This window comes from Myxocyprinus asiaticus, chromosome 18, assembly GCF_019703515.2.
Source record: "Myxocyprinus asiaticus isolate MX2 ecotype Aquarium Trade chromosome 18, UBuf_Myxa_2, whole genome shotgun sequence".
Classification (NCBI taxonomy): Eukaryota; Metazoa; Chordata; class Actinopteri; order Cypriniformes; family Catostomidae; genus Myxocyprinus; species Myxocyprinus asiaticus.
In genome coordinates, this window is record NC_059361.1 from 30,155,762 (window position 1) to 30,168,344 (window position 12,583).

Genomic DNA, 12,583 nt, shown 5'->3' on the forward strand with positions numbered 1-12,583 from the left:
CATTTATGGACCCATTTTATATCAAGTGTTTATATCAGCTAATATGTACTTAAGCATTTGATACAATGTACTTATGTATCTATGTGTTGTTGTGTTGTACTTACAGTACATTTAAAGTTCACGCGTTTAATTACATCTGTAGTTACACTGTTAGCCTTACCCCTAAACCTAACCCTCACATTAACGCCTAACCCTATCCCTACTCCTAAACCTACCAGTACCTCAACCTCAGTAGCAGCAAATGAGAATCTTGTGAGAATTTGGCAAAACAACATGTAGTTAAACAATAAATATATTTTATTGTTTGTATTTTGATTATAGTACATAGTAAAGGCATCTAATATAAAGTGGGACCAAATTCATTATTATTTAGTTATATTAAATGGCAGTATGTCAATCCAAACAACATATTAGAGATGTTCCTAAAACTATATCATAGGACAATCATAATCAACAATGTTTAAAATGTTTCACTAACCATTAACAGAATATGTTACATTGTATTTGGCAAGTAGGTTTGTGCTCGTTATAACATAAATGTGTGACACAGAAAGTAAGAATATTTTGAAAGCAAAACAAACAATATGACATATGAAGGCATTCTGGAAGAATAGTATGGCCTTTGAGGACTTTAGTTCTACCAAAACCACATATTGCACTGAATCAATGGTATTTGGCAGTAAAAGGGATAGTTCTCCCAAAAATGTAATTCTCTCATCATTTACTCACCCTTATGTCAATTAAGATGTGTATGACTTTCTTCTGCTGAACACAAAGATTTTTATAAGAATATCTCAGCTCTGTAGGTCCATACAATGCAAGCGAATGGTGACCAGAACTTTGAAGCTCCAAAAAGCAGCATAAAAGTAATCCATAAGACTCCAGTGGTTAAATCCATATCTTCAAAAGCGATATTATAAGTGTGGGTGAGAAACAAGTCAATGTGTCCTTGTTTACTATAAATGGCCACAAGGACCAACAGAGCTGAGATATTCTTCTAAAAATCTTTTGTTTGTGTTAAGTAGAAGTCAGTCATACACATCTGGGATGGTATGAAAGTGAGTAAACGATGAGAGAATATTCATTTTTGCGTGAACTATTCCTTTAAGGACATTGTTTTGGTATGGTAGATATTGTATCCTTGAACCACTTCAGGAACAGTGAATTGCCTTGTTACTTTTTCTGTGATTGATCAATCATGACTCCTATCATTGCACGAAGATGTCACAGATAAAAAAAAAAAAAGGTTGATGATTTTCAGTAATTTGGAATAAACTTGGAGTAGTAGTGAGAATCGCTGGTTAACATTGAAGTGCAGGTGTTATTAAACTGGGGAGGAGGAGTTAAAAAGCATTCCACATTTACACAAAATGGGACTTTTAAACCAACACTTTTTGCAGTACACATCACAGCAATACCTGCATAGGACGCAAAGCTCAGAATCTGAGCAACTGACGCATTTAGTTTTGAGTCGTCGTATTTTGTGTTTTTGAGAACACTGCCTTCCATCAGGACAGCTGGAGTAACAAAAGACATTACAAGAGAGGCATACAATTTCAGGCCAAGGCTGGTTAGCAGTGCAGCACTGGTGATATGAGATTGGCTTATAGGGAGTTTCTGAATCACCTGATTCTTGGAGGTACTGCACATCATGGGCAAGTTTGATGCAATTTTTCGCATGTCCACATATGCAATCATGGGAGTCATTACAGGTGTTGCAGATTACGTATACTGGAGCGTCTGCAGTAAGACATATGTGCCTCTTTGGAGCATTGGCTCTTTCTGCTTGAGGGGGCTGTAATTTTCCTGTGGGCAACAAGTTGTGATATAGCAATGTGCATGCTTTAATGCTTGTACAGCTCTGGTCATGGATTAACAGGCAGCTGTAGCACACCAAAAAGGTTTCAGACATTGAATTGCTCATACAATTATGTTTTTTCAGAGAATCTTTTTCTTTGCCTGGTTTATGCTGGTCTTGTTGCACATTCATTTTCTGTTGCTGTCCAGCTTTGTCTTGACACAGTGCTAAAGTATGCCCTTTCTTTTTGCACTCTTTATAATATTCACAAAGTGAACTGTGAATGTCTTTGCACTGGTCACACTGATATATAAACAAAAAAGATGGTTTAATACAGCTGCACATCACTGGTCCATCGTCTGCTGCTTGTCTCCAGGTATAACCTTCAGTTTGAACTTTACCAGAGCTTTCCAGTAGTCCTGGAATCTGCGGAGGTGAGACATGGTTTTTGGGGTTGTTGATCTGGCACTGAAGCGTTGAGACACAGAGTGCCATTCCCTGGCTAGCATCTTCATTACTCACACTGTCTGACTGAGAAGAGTCACCGTATAGAGGGTTGCTTAGTAGGAGGGTCTCCTTTGGTTGCATATACGAAGAGTGAGGTAGCAAACAAGAAATGGGTGTCATTTGAAGAGCATCTGCCTGCACTTTGCTCCCCAAATCCTTATCGGTGTAAAGATCCAGATCTGAATTTATGTCTGAAGAATGAGAAGCCTCTAACTTCCTTTTGATGTTTTCCAATGCTACCTGAAGGTTGTGGCCACTCTTTCTCTCCTTGATTAGTTGAAGAACCCACTCCACACCTCTGTCCAGAGCACCCAAGGTGGAATGAAGCAGCTGGCACTCCATACGAGCAGTGAAGAAGCCACATGCCAGGTTGAGTAAGGAATCAGCAGGAGCTAGTTTGGAGTCGAGTATAAGCTCTTCTTCCTCAGAAGGACCTGAAGGCTGATATCCAAGCAACCCGAACAGCTCTTTAGCCTGCTGTAGGGTTAAGGCAGGTTTTATTGAATGGGTGAACATTCCTGAAAACATCTGGTGGGAGGAAAGGGAAAATATCATTTTAAAGCAGTGAAAATGAACTGTACGTTGGCCAGAGCACAGACAAAGCTGCAAAACCTGAAGACACTCATCTATGTATGTATAGATATAACATAAATAAGTAACATAGATGTAAGTATTGTCACATACCTTCACAACTCGGTACTCCCTTCTCCACGGATACAGGTAGAGGTTTAACGCAGCAAGCTCCAACACTCCAAAGGCCTTGGAAAGCTTCTCAAGCCCCAAATGGCCAGTTTTAAATGGCAATGCTCGGAATGAGTTTTCCATCACTGTCAAGGGATCTAGCCAACATATATTAAATGTCTTCTGGGCATTGTCTTTGGTAAGAAGCATCTCTACTTCCTTGCAAAGTTGCTCATCTATGCATACCAGACTTCGATCCCCCTTTTTAATCTGGATCTCCAAGTTGGTCTGGTACTTTTGGATGAGATCATCCACTCTGATTTTCTCTCCAACAAAACTCATCCTATTTATAAAAGACAATTTAAGAACATAAGGGACTTTTTATTTTATTTTATTATTATTCTCAGAACAATAAAACATAAACAAACAGAGACATATAAAACACAGCTAAGGCCTTATTATTACATAAAAATCTTAAAAGCAGTGCAAAAATTTTGTTTTAATAGCTTGTCAATACGGATCGGGATTTTGAGAGTTCTTTTTTAATCTTAATTTGTGCATCAGCAGTATAACACACACACACACACACACACACACACACACAAAACCACGAATGTAATACAATATTAATGCATTAGGGGGAGCATAATACAAATCTGTATGAAAGTATTAAAGAGTTTTAACAGTTTTGTTTGTCTTTTGTTTCAGAGAGGTCCGGTTCTATTTCCTTTTTAAAAACTATAAATCAATGTTTCTTAGCAGAAAATTTACATTTGTGAATATTACATTTACATTTAGTCATTTAGTAGGCGTTTTTATCCAAATGAGGAACATAGCAAGCAGTTTAGCACACAAGATATATTAAAAGGTTTATCATGTAAACATGGTTGTTTATCGTTATGATTTTCTATGAGACCAAACAATATGTTTCCAAAATAATAATAATAATAATAAAATAAAAAAATAATCTATATGCTTGAAAATAAAGTGACATGCATTTAGCCAAAATAGTCTAAAAAATGGGCAGTACCAAAACTCTTTGGCGTTTAACTGTATGACATCATTAAGCAGTGGAGAGTCGGGATTAAACAAATAAACAAACAACTATATAAAAATGACATTATTTATGGCCGTTTACACGACAACGTTTTCAACTAAAAACGGAAAACTTTTTATGCGTTTTGGCTGTTCGTTTACACGACAAAACGCAAACTTTTGTAAACGGGGTTCAAAGTGCAAGCTTTTGAAAACGATGACGTCATGCGCACGCGTATTACGTGTTATATAAAGAATGATGGATTGATAGGCATCAATCTGAGATGTATAATTATCAATATGAATACTGGTGTCTGTGCAAATAACAATAATCAACAATTTATTCATTTGGAGTGTTTTGAATGGAGTGTGAACATTGTACAGTAGGCAGAACCTGCAATTTGAAAATCTTGAAATTAATGTATGGATTCAGATGGGAAAAATGTATTTGTATTTTAAATTATTTATTTACTTTTATTTGATGTACCTTTACCCTGCAAGTCATTCACCCACCGCTTATGTATATAGCCTATAGACAGAGATGTGATACCATGTACAGTATTCAATGATATGCTTAGAATGTGAAAACATGAGGCAGTGAAAATGCATGTTAGATCCAGTGTTCACAAGACCTCTCTCTCCGTCAGAAGATATCCATATATCAGAGTTCTGTCTGATATACAAAACCAGTCAACATCAACAGCTTGTTATGTTAACTTACTCTCCTACCAGCCCAAGAGTCAGCAGGGGGAATACAGAAGAAGGCAGGAGACGAAGTGATAGTAAAAATGAGCAGAGTTTATTGAATAATCTTGAGAGTTCAGTCTATAGGCATGCGCTCGAGTACTTCAAAACAACGCGCGAGACATTCAAAACTACAATGGCTGACTACAGGACTGTGTTTGTGATGCTCAAGATTTTGAATTTATTGACGCTTCTCCAGCAAAGTAATGGTAGTAATAAAGCAACCTCATCGTCCGTCCAGACAAAACTGTTCGATGCTTTCGCCATCTTCATTGTTTGTATTCACCACTGTGGAAGAATGCTTATGTGCGCAGGCGCGTAGTGTTTCTTTACAAAGTGACATCGCAACTACTGGCCTGGCATGCATAATACAGTGTTTTTAGTCGTTTTCGCGGATCCGTGTGAACGGGGATCGTTTTGACAACGTTGTCGTCTGTACGCGAAACTTTTCAAAAACGCAAAGGAAAAACTTTTCCGTGTTTAGAACATCATTGTTGTGTAAACGCACCCTCAGACTGCTCCAACACAGACTGAACTGAAAATGAAGATGGAAAACAGCTCCGTCACGTTAGCTTAGACAAGACTACTTCATTTCCATAATTCTGTAGTAAAGAAATTCAGATTGTTTCATATACTTAATTTATACCGTAGTGTTACACTGCAAATAATATAAACCAGTCAGTTGCCTCTGTGTGATAAAGTTTGTTTGTTGTTGTCTACACAAACCAAAAGCGACATTGACATCTTTTCCACTGACTCGTTAAATTCAAATCAGCGATGCGATGATCGCGGGATACATTAACAGAATCTTTGAGGCTTTCACATTGGATGAAATACGTAGTAAATAAAATAGAATTGTTACCTGATCAATGTTCTTCGGCGTCCTGCACAAGCCGCTTTGAAGTGCGTTGGGGAAACTTTTTTGACATCACTTCCGTGTTCAGCTCAGGCCAAACTTGTGAGGTCGGATATCGTAAATACGATCGTTCCGCAATGACTTGAACGCACAGATAAACACACTCGTCATCACATATCAGGTTTATTCTAAGTAAAATAATTGAATGATATCATGCGGTTGGGTGCTGACTAAAATGTACTGAAAATGGCTTCATTTTTTCCTATTCCATTTTGAAAATAATTGTCCTGGAAATTGTTTAATATCAGTTCTGACTATAGTTTGTACTCTTATGACACTTAAGATAATTAATAAAACTCTTATCCACTGATATGACATGGTATTAGGCCTACTAAATATACACTATAAGAGATATCATTGCATTTCTCTCATTTAAAATTCTCTTAAAATATGATAACTGCTTCTCTGAAATTGTATCTAGGTTAACTGTGATAAAGGATAAAAAAAAAAAAAATGCATAATTAAAGGAATATTCTGGGTTCAATACAAGTTAAGCTCAATCGACAGCATTTGTGGCATAATATTGATTACCACAAAAAAATAAAAATATTTCGACTTGTCCCTCCTTTTCTTTATAAAGCAAAATTCAAAGTCACAGTGAGGCACTTACAATGGAAGTGAATGAGGCCATTTTTTTTATTTTAATTTTTTTAAATGCAGAAATGTGAAGCTTATAATTTTATAAAAGTGTTTTAATTCTAAAAGCACTTACAGTAATTCTTCTGTTAAAATTAATGTATTATTTGAGCTGTAAAGTTGTTTAAATAGTCATTTGTGCAGTCATTTTAAGGTTTTAGGGTTTGTTGACTACATCGAAGTGACGCAACAAAGTTGTAAAATTGTCTCTAACTTTACACAGAAAAGGTTAGTAAGTGATTTTATTACACTAAAATCATGTTAACACACATATTGTTTATGTCTTGTGGCTATACATTTGAAACAGTGAGTATTTTAACATTTAAAGATTGGCCCCATTCACTTCCATTGTTAGTGCCTCACTAGAACCCAGATTTTTGCTTAAATAAAATAAAATAAAATAATTTACTGACGAGTCCGTAATCAATGGTAATCAATGTTATGCCTCAAATGCTGTCGATTTAGCTGAACTTGTATTGAACCCGGAATATTCCTTTAAGTGGGAGCGCCATTCTAAGGAGGGCGGGGCTTTGGGCGTGGCTTTCCTTTTGCGTTTTGATTTAAATATCTTCAGCAGCCAGATATATTAATCCCATAAACCATAATCAATCTCAGACGTCTGCACTGCTGCTGTTGTGTGCGCGATGTCAAACGGGGACAGGGTGGTTTTGGCGCTTGGCGGGGCAGGAACTGTGGGCTCCGGGATAGTGAAAGCGCTCCTGGATAGAGGTAAGAACAACTGTCATATCACATCTACTTATATATATATATATATATATATATGTGTGTGTGTGTGTGTGTGTGTGTGTAATAAAAATAATAATCATAAAATAATAATAATATAATTATTTTATTATTATTGTTATTATTTCTTAAGTCTGTGCAGTTATTCACTCACTCTTATTTAATAGTTCATGTTTAAATATATTTCTGTGAATGCATGTAACACATAAACATATAATTTAAAACAGTTGAATCCTGATTTATTGGTAGATAAATTAAATATTTGTTATTTTCAATTGTCACAAAAAAAAGTAAACAATGCGCAGTATGCTCATAACTGCCCTGCTCTCATTTTCCTGAATGTATTACTTTGCATACAGCTGGATGTAGTTCAGTTATTACTAAAGAGAACAACTACTAATTCCATCAAACCTGTTCTAAATTCAGTATTTTGTGCTTAAATTCAAATAGCCTATTATCTTTTTGACTGGTTTGCAAATTTAGCTTTGAATCAGGTAGATTTGAACTTTTTTTGCTTTACATGGTAAAAATGGTTAACCTTTTTGCTCAAAATCAATTATTTTATTAAAAGTTCTGTATTGCATGTGTGGTAACTATGCAAACATATACTATATGTAGGTTTCAAGGTTGCTGTGATCTCCAGAGACAGCAGCAAGTTGGAGAAACTCAAGGGGTTTGTTTCACCCAACACAAAAATTAACCTGACCACTTTAGTGGGCAATGTTGGTAAGTATCAATTGTATATTTGCCCCCTGGATTTGATTTTCATTTTTTTACATTTATGGGGATTCTTTTTTTTTAGCTATTTAAAACTAACTCTGTCTCATCCATTTGTGTCAAATGCATTAATTTAACTGATTAATGTAAATGAATGAAAACTCTTACCCTAAGAATTAAATCAACATCCACTCAATTTTTTTGCCATAATATGTATAACTAGTATCATAATAGAATATTAAGAACTATATCAGATGTTTCAAATAAAAAACGGCATTTATTGCCCCCGCATTTTGAATTTCGAGGGTAATTTTTTCATTGCTGGTGGCAATTTTGCCCCAAGCCCCCCTCTATATCTGACCATGTTTTGAGGTCTCATTGATCTTGATGTTTCTAATTAATTACTCTCCTAATTATCAGGCTCAGAGGAAGGAGTTGAAGAGGTGAAAAAGGCCTTGCTTAAGTCTGTGGGGAAGATCACAGATGTGGTGTCCTCTCTGGGGTTCAGCTGGTGGCAGGGAGGTCCACCACACACCCAGCCCCTCAAAGAACTGAACTGGGTGAGCTTATCTTGGGCATCAAATAAAGATACAGTGCAGCATAGGGCATTTATCATCCTTTAAGATTATTTTGAGTCATACAAAGTATTAAACATCACCTACCACCTTTTGTTGTCTAATCCTGCCTTCATCTTTTAGTCTAATTCCACAAAGCATCAGTGTTACTCCTCAAAGTTGAGTTAGTATTTATTTTCCAATCAAAAGGTTTTTGAGACTCTGCTGTTTAGCACCTTTGTGTCTTGGAAAGCATTCTTTCCCCTGGTGAGAGAGGATCCTAACTGCACCTACACATTCATCACAGGTGAGTCATTGGTGCACACTAACCTACTGATTGAGATATGAATTATATGACTAATGGTATCTGTGAGTGTTTAGAGAGGAAAATAAAATCTTGCAAGTTTATTTGTCAGTCTGTTCTATTCAGATGTTTGAAGGCATTTTCACAGGGTTCATTTTTACTACATAAGGGTAAACACTCTGCAAGCGGCAAACACATGCAAGTAAAATTTGGTTTTGCAGATTAAACAGAACAGAATCATCGGCCAGTTAGTAACTTTATTTTGGAATTGTAAGCAACATTATGCTGGTTAGAAATGAGATATAGGAACCAGATTTGGATGTTAAAAAACTGCCTTTTTTAATTGAAAAGCATGATATTATTTAATGGATGGAAATATTTATGGCCAGTACATTTTCTCAATTCAAATGCAGTTGACTGGCAGGTGTAGCAGAAAGTTAATTTCAGCCCCTGCTCATACAAATGTATTTTCGTTTGAACAGGAGGTGCTGGAGATAAAATACTAATGCCTGGCACAGGGTTCCTGACCATAGGGTCAGCTAGTGCTCTGGCTTTCTGTCAGGTTCTGCGTGAAGAGTACCCAGAGGTGCCATGCAAACTCAACCAGGTGTGTCTGCTAAAAATAAGGACGTAGACAAACTCATGTTATATTTCAGCAATGACATGTTGAATTAGTGTCGATCTACTTAATTAAATATTGTAAAAAGTATTTAATCAAAACTGTTAATCTAAATCTGCAGGTGAAAATTAATACAGGTGTGGCGGCCCCAGACCGAATGGCCCCTGGATATCTGAATCATTTGGATTTAGGCGAGGCTGTGGCTGTTCTGGTGGAGCGCCGGAACACGTCTCACACCGTCTTCCCTGTGAGCTCTCCTGCTGACCTAAAAACTGTTATCTTGGAGGGCAATTTGTAAGCACAATAAAACAAACCCAAAAGTACATCATCGGATTTTACTCTGTATTCACTTTTTCCTGTCGTCAGTATGCATGTATTGTTTTATTGCATGTCAACAAAACATTTCTGTATTGAGAATTCCAAGCGTTGAAATATTCATTGTGCTTAAAACAAATCAACCTAATCTCCAACGGAGTGGTACAGATGTTTGGAGCATCTAATCTAAATGACTGGAGAAAAATGTGTGAGAACAGGATGTGAAAACTTGTACTTTTCCTTTGTTAAAGAGAGAAAGGGAAAATATTTGGCAGGTTTTTGGCACACTTGCAGCCCCTTAACGTTACTCCCTGCCCTGTTTCACCCAAAACTTATCTGGCTGCTACTTACACAGCTCCAATTATTCCCAGCCGTTTGACCCATAATAAACAGCGTGTGGGGGGTAAGGGGTTAAAAAATAACTGGCACCCAAAAAAGGAGAGAGAATGGAGGGCATTGTTATCTTTGTTTGCTTTTATTATCAAATTTGCATAAACGCTTTATTGACATGAATGTAAATTTGGCAATAAAAGAATCTGGATTCAGTGAAGTGTTTAACTGGCAGAAATATTATTGGGGGTTGAGAATGCTTTGTCAGCTTGTCGGCTATGCATTTGCTTTGTGCCGGCTTATTTAACCTGAATTACAGTATCTACAGATAAAAATATGTGTCACTGTCCTAATGCAACCTAAACATGGTCTCCTTTGTTACTCTGTAAGTGCCTGAGAGAAGACTGAATTCAAAATATGATGCATTTGAATTGTGTGTCAGAGAAAATTCAAATAATGATAATAAAAAAAGCAAACTCCTAAACTCCTAGTTTGTTTTGTATTGTGGAGGCTGACCACCTGTGCTTAAAGTAGTAACCATAGTGACATGAGTCACAAAGCCGAGGGTGTGACATGAACTTTAGTCCCCTGGAATTCATTAAAATCTGGCTTGGAGCCCTCTCTTCAGAACGATTTGGGAATTTAAATTTTGAAAACAATGAAAAACAAAGTTTCCATACTGGCAACCGAAGATGTCTCCTTCCGTGAGAAGGTACAGTATGAGAGCCAAAACACCACTGTTTCTCATCAATATTTTAAATCTCTTGGTTAAAGGGTCTAAACATATGCGATGCAGACATGCAAGGATGCAAATCTCAGTGCCAGACCAACACTGACAAAACTAATAACCACGAAAACATGTGTGTGATCTCAAGAGTTGGTCACAAACTGAGTAAGTTGTACTAAGGTACCAGAAACCCACAAATACAGCATGAAATATCTGGCAAGGTTAGAAACCATGGATTACAATTTAATCATATTTGGGTCCCATTTTTTGTTTGGTGTCTTTAACTACTATGTACTAACATTGAAATACATACAGTGACAAGAAAAAGTATGTGAACCCTTTGGAATTAGCTGTTTTTCTGTTATTCATAAAATGTGATCTCATCTTCATCAAAGTCACAAGTATAGACAAACTCAATGTGCCTAAGCTAACAAAACAAAAACAATTATAACCTTTCAATGTCTTTTTTGAACACATCCCCTAAAACATTAACAGTTCTTTGGAGAAAGTAAGTGAACCCTCTGGTCGATTCTACTTTGGCAGCAATAACCTCAACCAAGTGTTTCCGTTAGATGCAGATTACATCTGCACAACATTCAAAAGGAATTTTTGATAATTCTTCCATACAGAGTTGCCCAGAAGTAGCCCCAAATCATGATGCTCCCTCCACCGTACTTCACTGTTGGGATGAAGTTTTCATGTTGGTATGCAGTGCCCTTTTTATGCCATACATATTGCTGCATGTTCTTCCCAAAAAAATGCAACCTTAGTTTCATCAGTCCACAAAACATTTCCCAGTAGCATTGTGGAATGTCAAGGTGATCTATGGCAACCTTCAAGCACACAGCAATGTTATTGTTAGAAAGCCTTCCTTCATGGTGTCCTGCCATGTACACCATGCCTGTTTAATGCTTTCCGTATAGTAGACTCAAAAACAGAGATGTTAACCAATTCCAATGATTCCTTCAATTCTTTGGCTGTTACTCGGTGGTTCTTTTTTCACCTCACTGAGCATTCTGCTGTCTACCCTTGAAGTCATCTTGGCTGGATGGCTAATTCTAGGGAGAGTAGCCACAGTACTACATTGTCTCCATTTATAGACAGTTTATCTAAATGTGGAGAGATGAATATCTAAGCGCTTCTAGATAACTTTGTAACCATTTCCAGCTTTATGCAAAGCAACAATTCATGATCATAGGTCTTCTGAGATCTCTTTTTTGCAAGGCATGGTCCATGTCAGCAAATGCTTCTTGTGAATGGCAAACTCAAAATGTTTGACTGCTGTTTATAAGTCAAAGTAGCTCTAACCCACACCTCCAACCTCGTTTCATTGATTGGATGCCAGGTTTGACAACTCCTGACTCTAATTAGCTTTTATGTCATTAGTCTTAGGGTTCACATACTTTTTCCAATCTACACTTTAAATTTTGAATGATGTATTCAGTATATACAAGAACAATACAATAATTTGTGTGTTATTTAAAACAGATTGTGTTTGTTCATTATTGTAACAGATGAAGATCAAACCAGATTTTAAGACAAATTTATACATAAATGCTAGTAATTCTAAAGGGTTCACATACTTTTTCTTACCACTGTACAATACAATGCATTATTAGCAAAATTCTCACAAGATTCACATTAGCTGCTACTGAGGTTGAGGTTCAGGTAGGTTTAGGGTTTAGATTAGGGTTGGATTAGGGTTTAGATTGGAGTAAGGGTTGGGGTAGGTTAAGGCATAAGGTTAACAGTGCAATTAAATGCAGGTACTTTAGATGCAAGTACAATTAAACAAAACGTATTTACATAAGTACATAATAGTTAGACACCAAATTTAAAGTGGGTCCCATATTTGTGATAGCCTTGACATCACTCATAGTATCCAGATTTCATATATGAATCTATTACAGATCAAATTAAATGCAGTCAGATCATTCTACAGGGTTTGCAAACTTT

The 12,583-nt window shown here is 36.6% G+C and overlaps 2 protein-coding genes across 2 annotated transcripts; one reads left to right on the forward strand and one right to left on the reverse strand.

Annotated features, from left to right (window-relative positions):
- Window positions 1–141: 141 nt before the first annotated feature.
- LOC127455902 (spermatogenesis-associated protein 2-like protein) lies at window positions 142–6,098 on the reverse strand. The gene is made up of 3 exons (XM_051724079.1): window positions 5,628–6,098; window positions 2,990–3,329; window positions 142–2,833 (listed from the first exon to the last, which is right to left on the reverse strand). The coding sequence occupies exons 2-3, from the start codon at window positions 3,326–3,328 to the stop codon at window positions 1,325–1,327; spliced, it is 1,848 nt and encodes a 615-aa protein (XP_051580039.1). The 5' UTR covers window position 3,329; window positions 5,628–6,098; the 3' UTR covers window positions 142–1,324.
- A 728-nt stretch (window positions 6,099–6,826) lies between these two features.
- LOC127455916 (uncharacterized) lies at window positions 6,827–10,381 on the forward strand. Its single transcript, XM_051724100.1, has 6 exons — window positions 6,827–7,046; window positions 7,680–7,787; window positions 8,199–8,338; window positions 8,543–8,639; window positions 9,119–9,243; window positions 9,377–10,381. The coding sequence occupies exons 1-6, from the start codon at window positions 6,962–6,964 to the stop codon at window positions 9,551–9,553; spliced, it is 732 nt and encodes a 243-aa protein (XP_051580060.1). The 5' UTR covers window positions 6,827–6,961; the 3' UTR covers window positions 9,554–10,381.
- The last annotated feature ends 2,202 nt before the right edge of the window (window positions 10,382–12,583 follow it).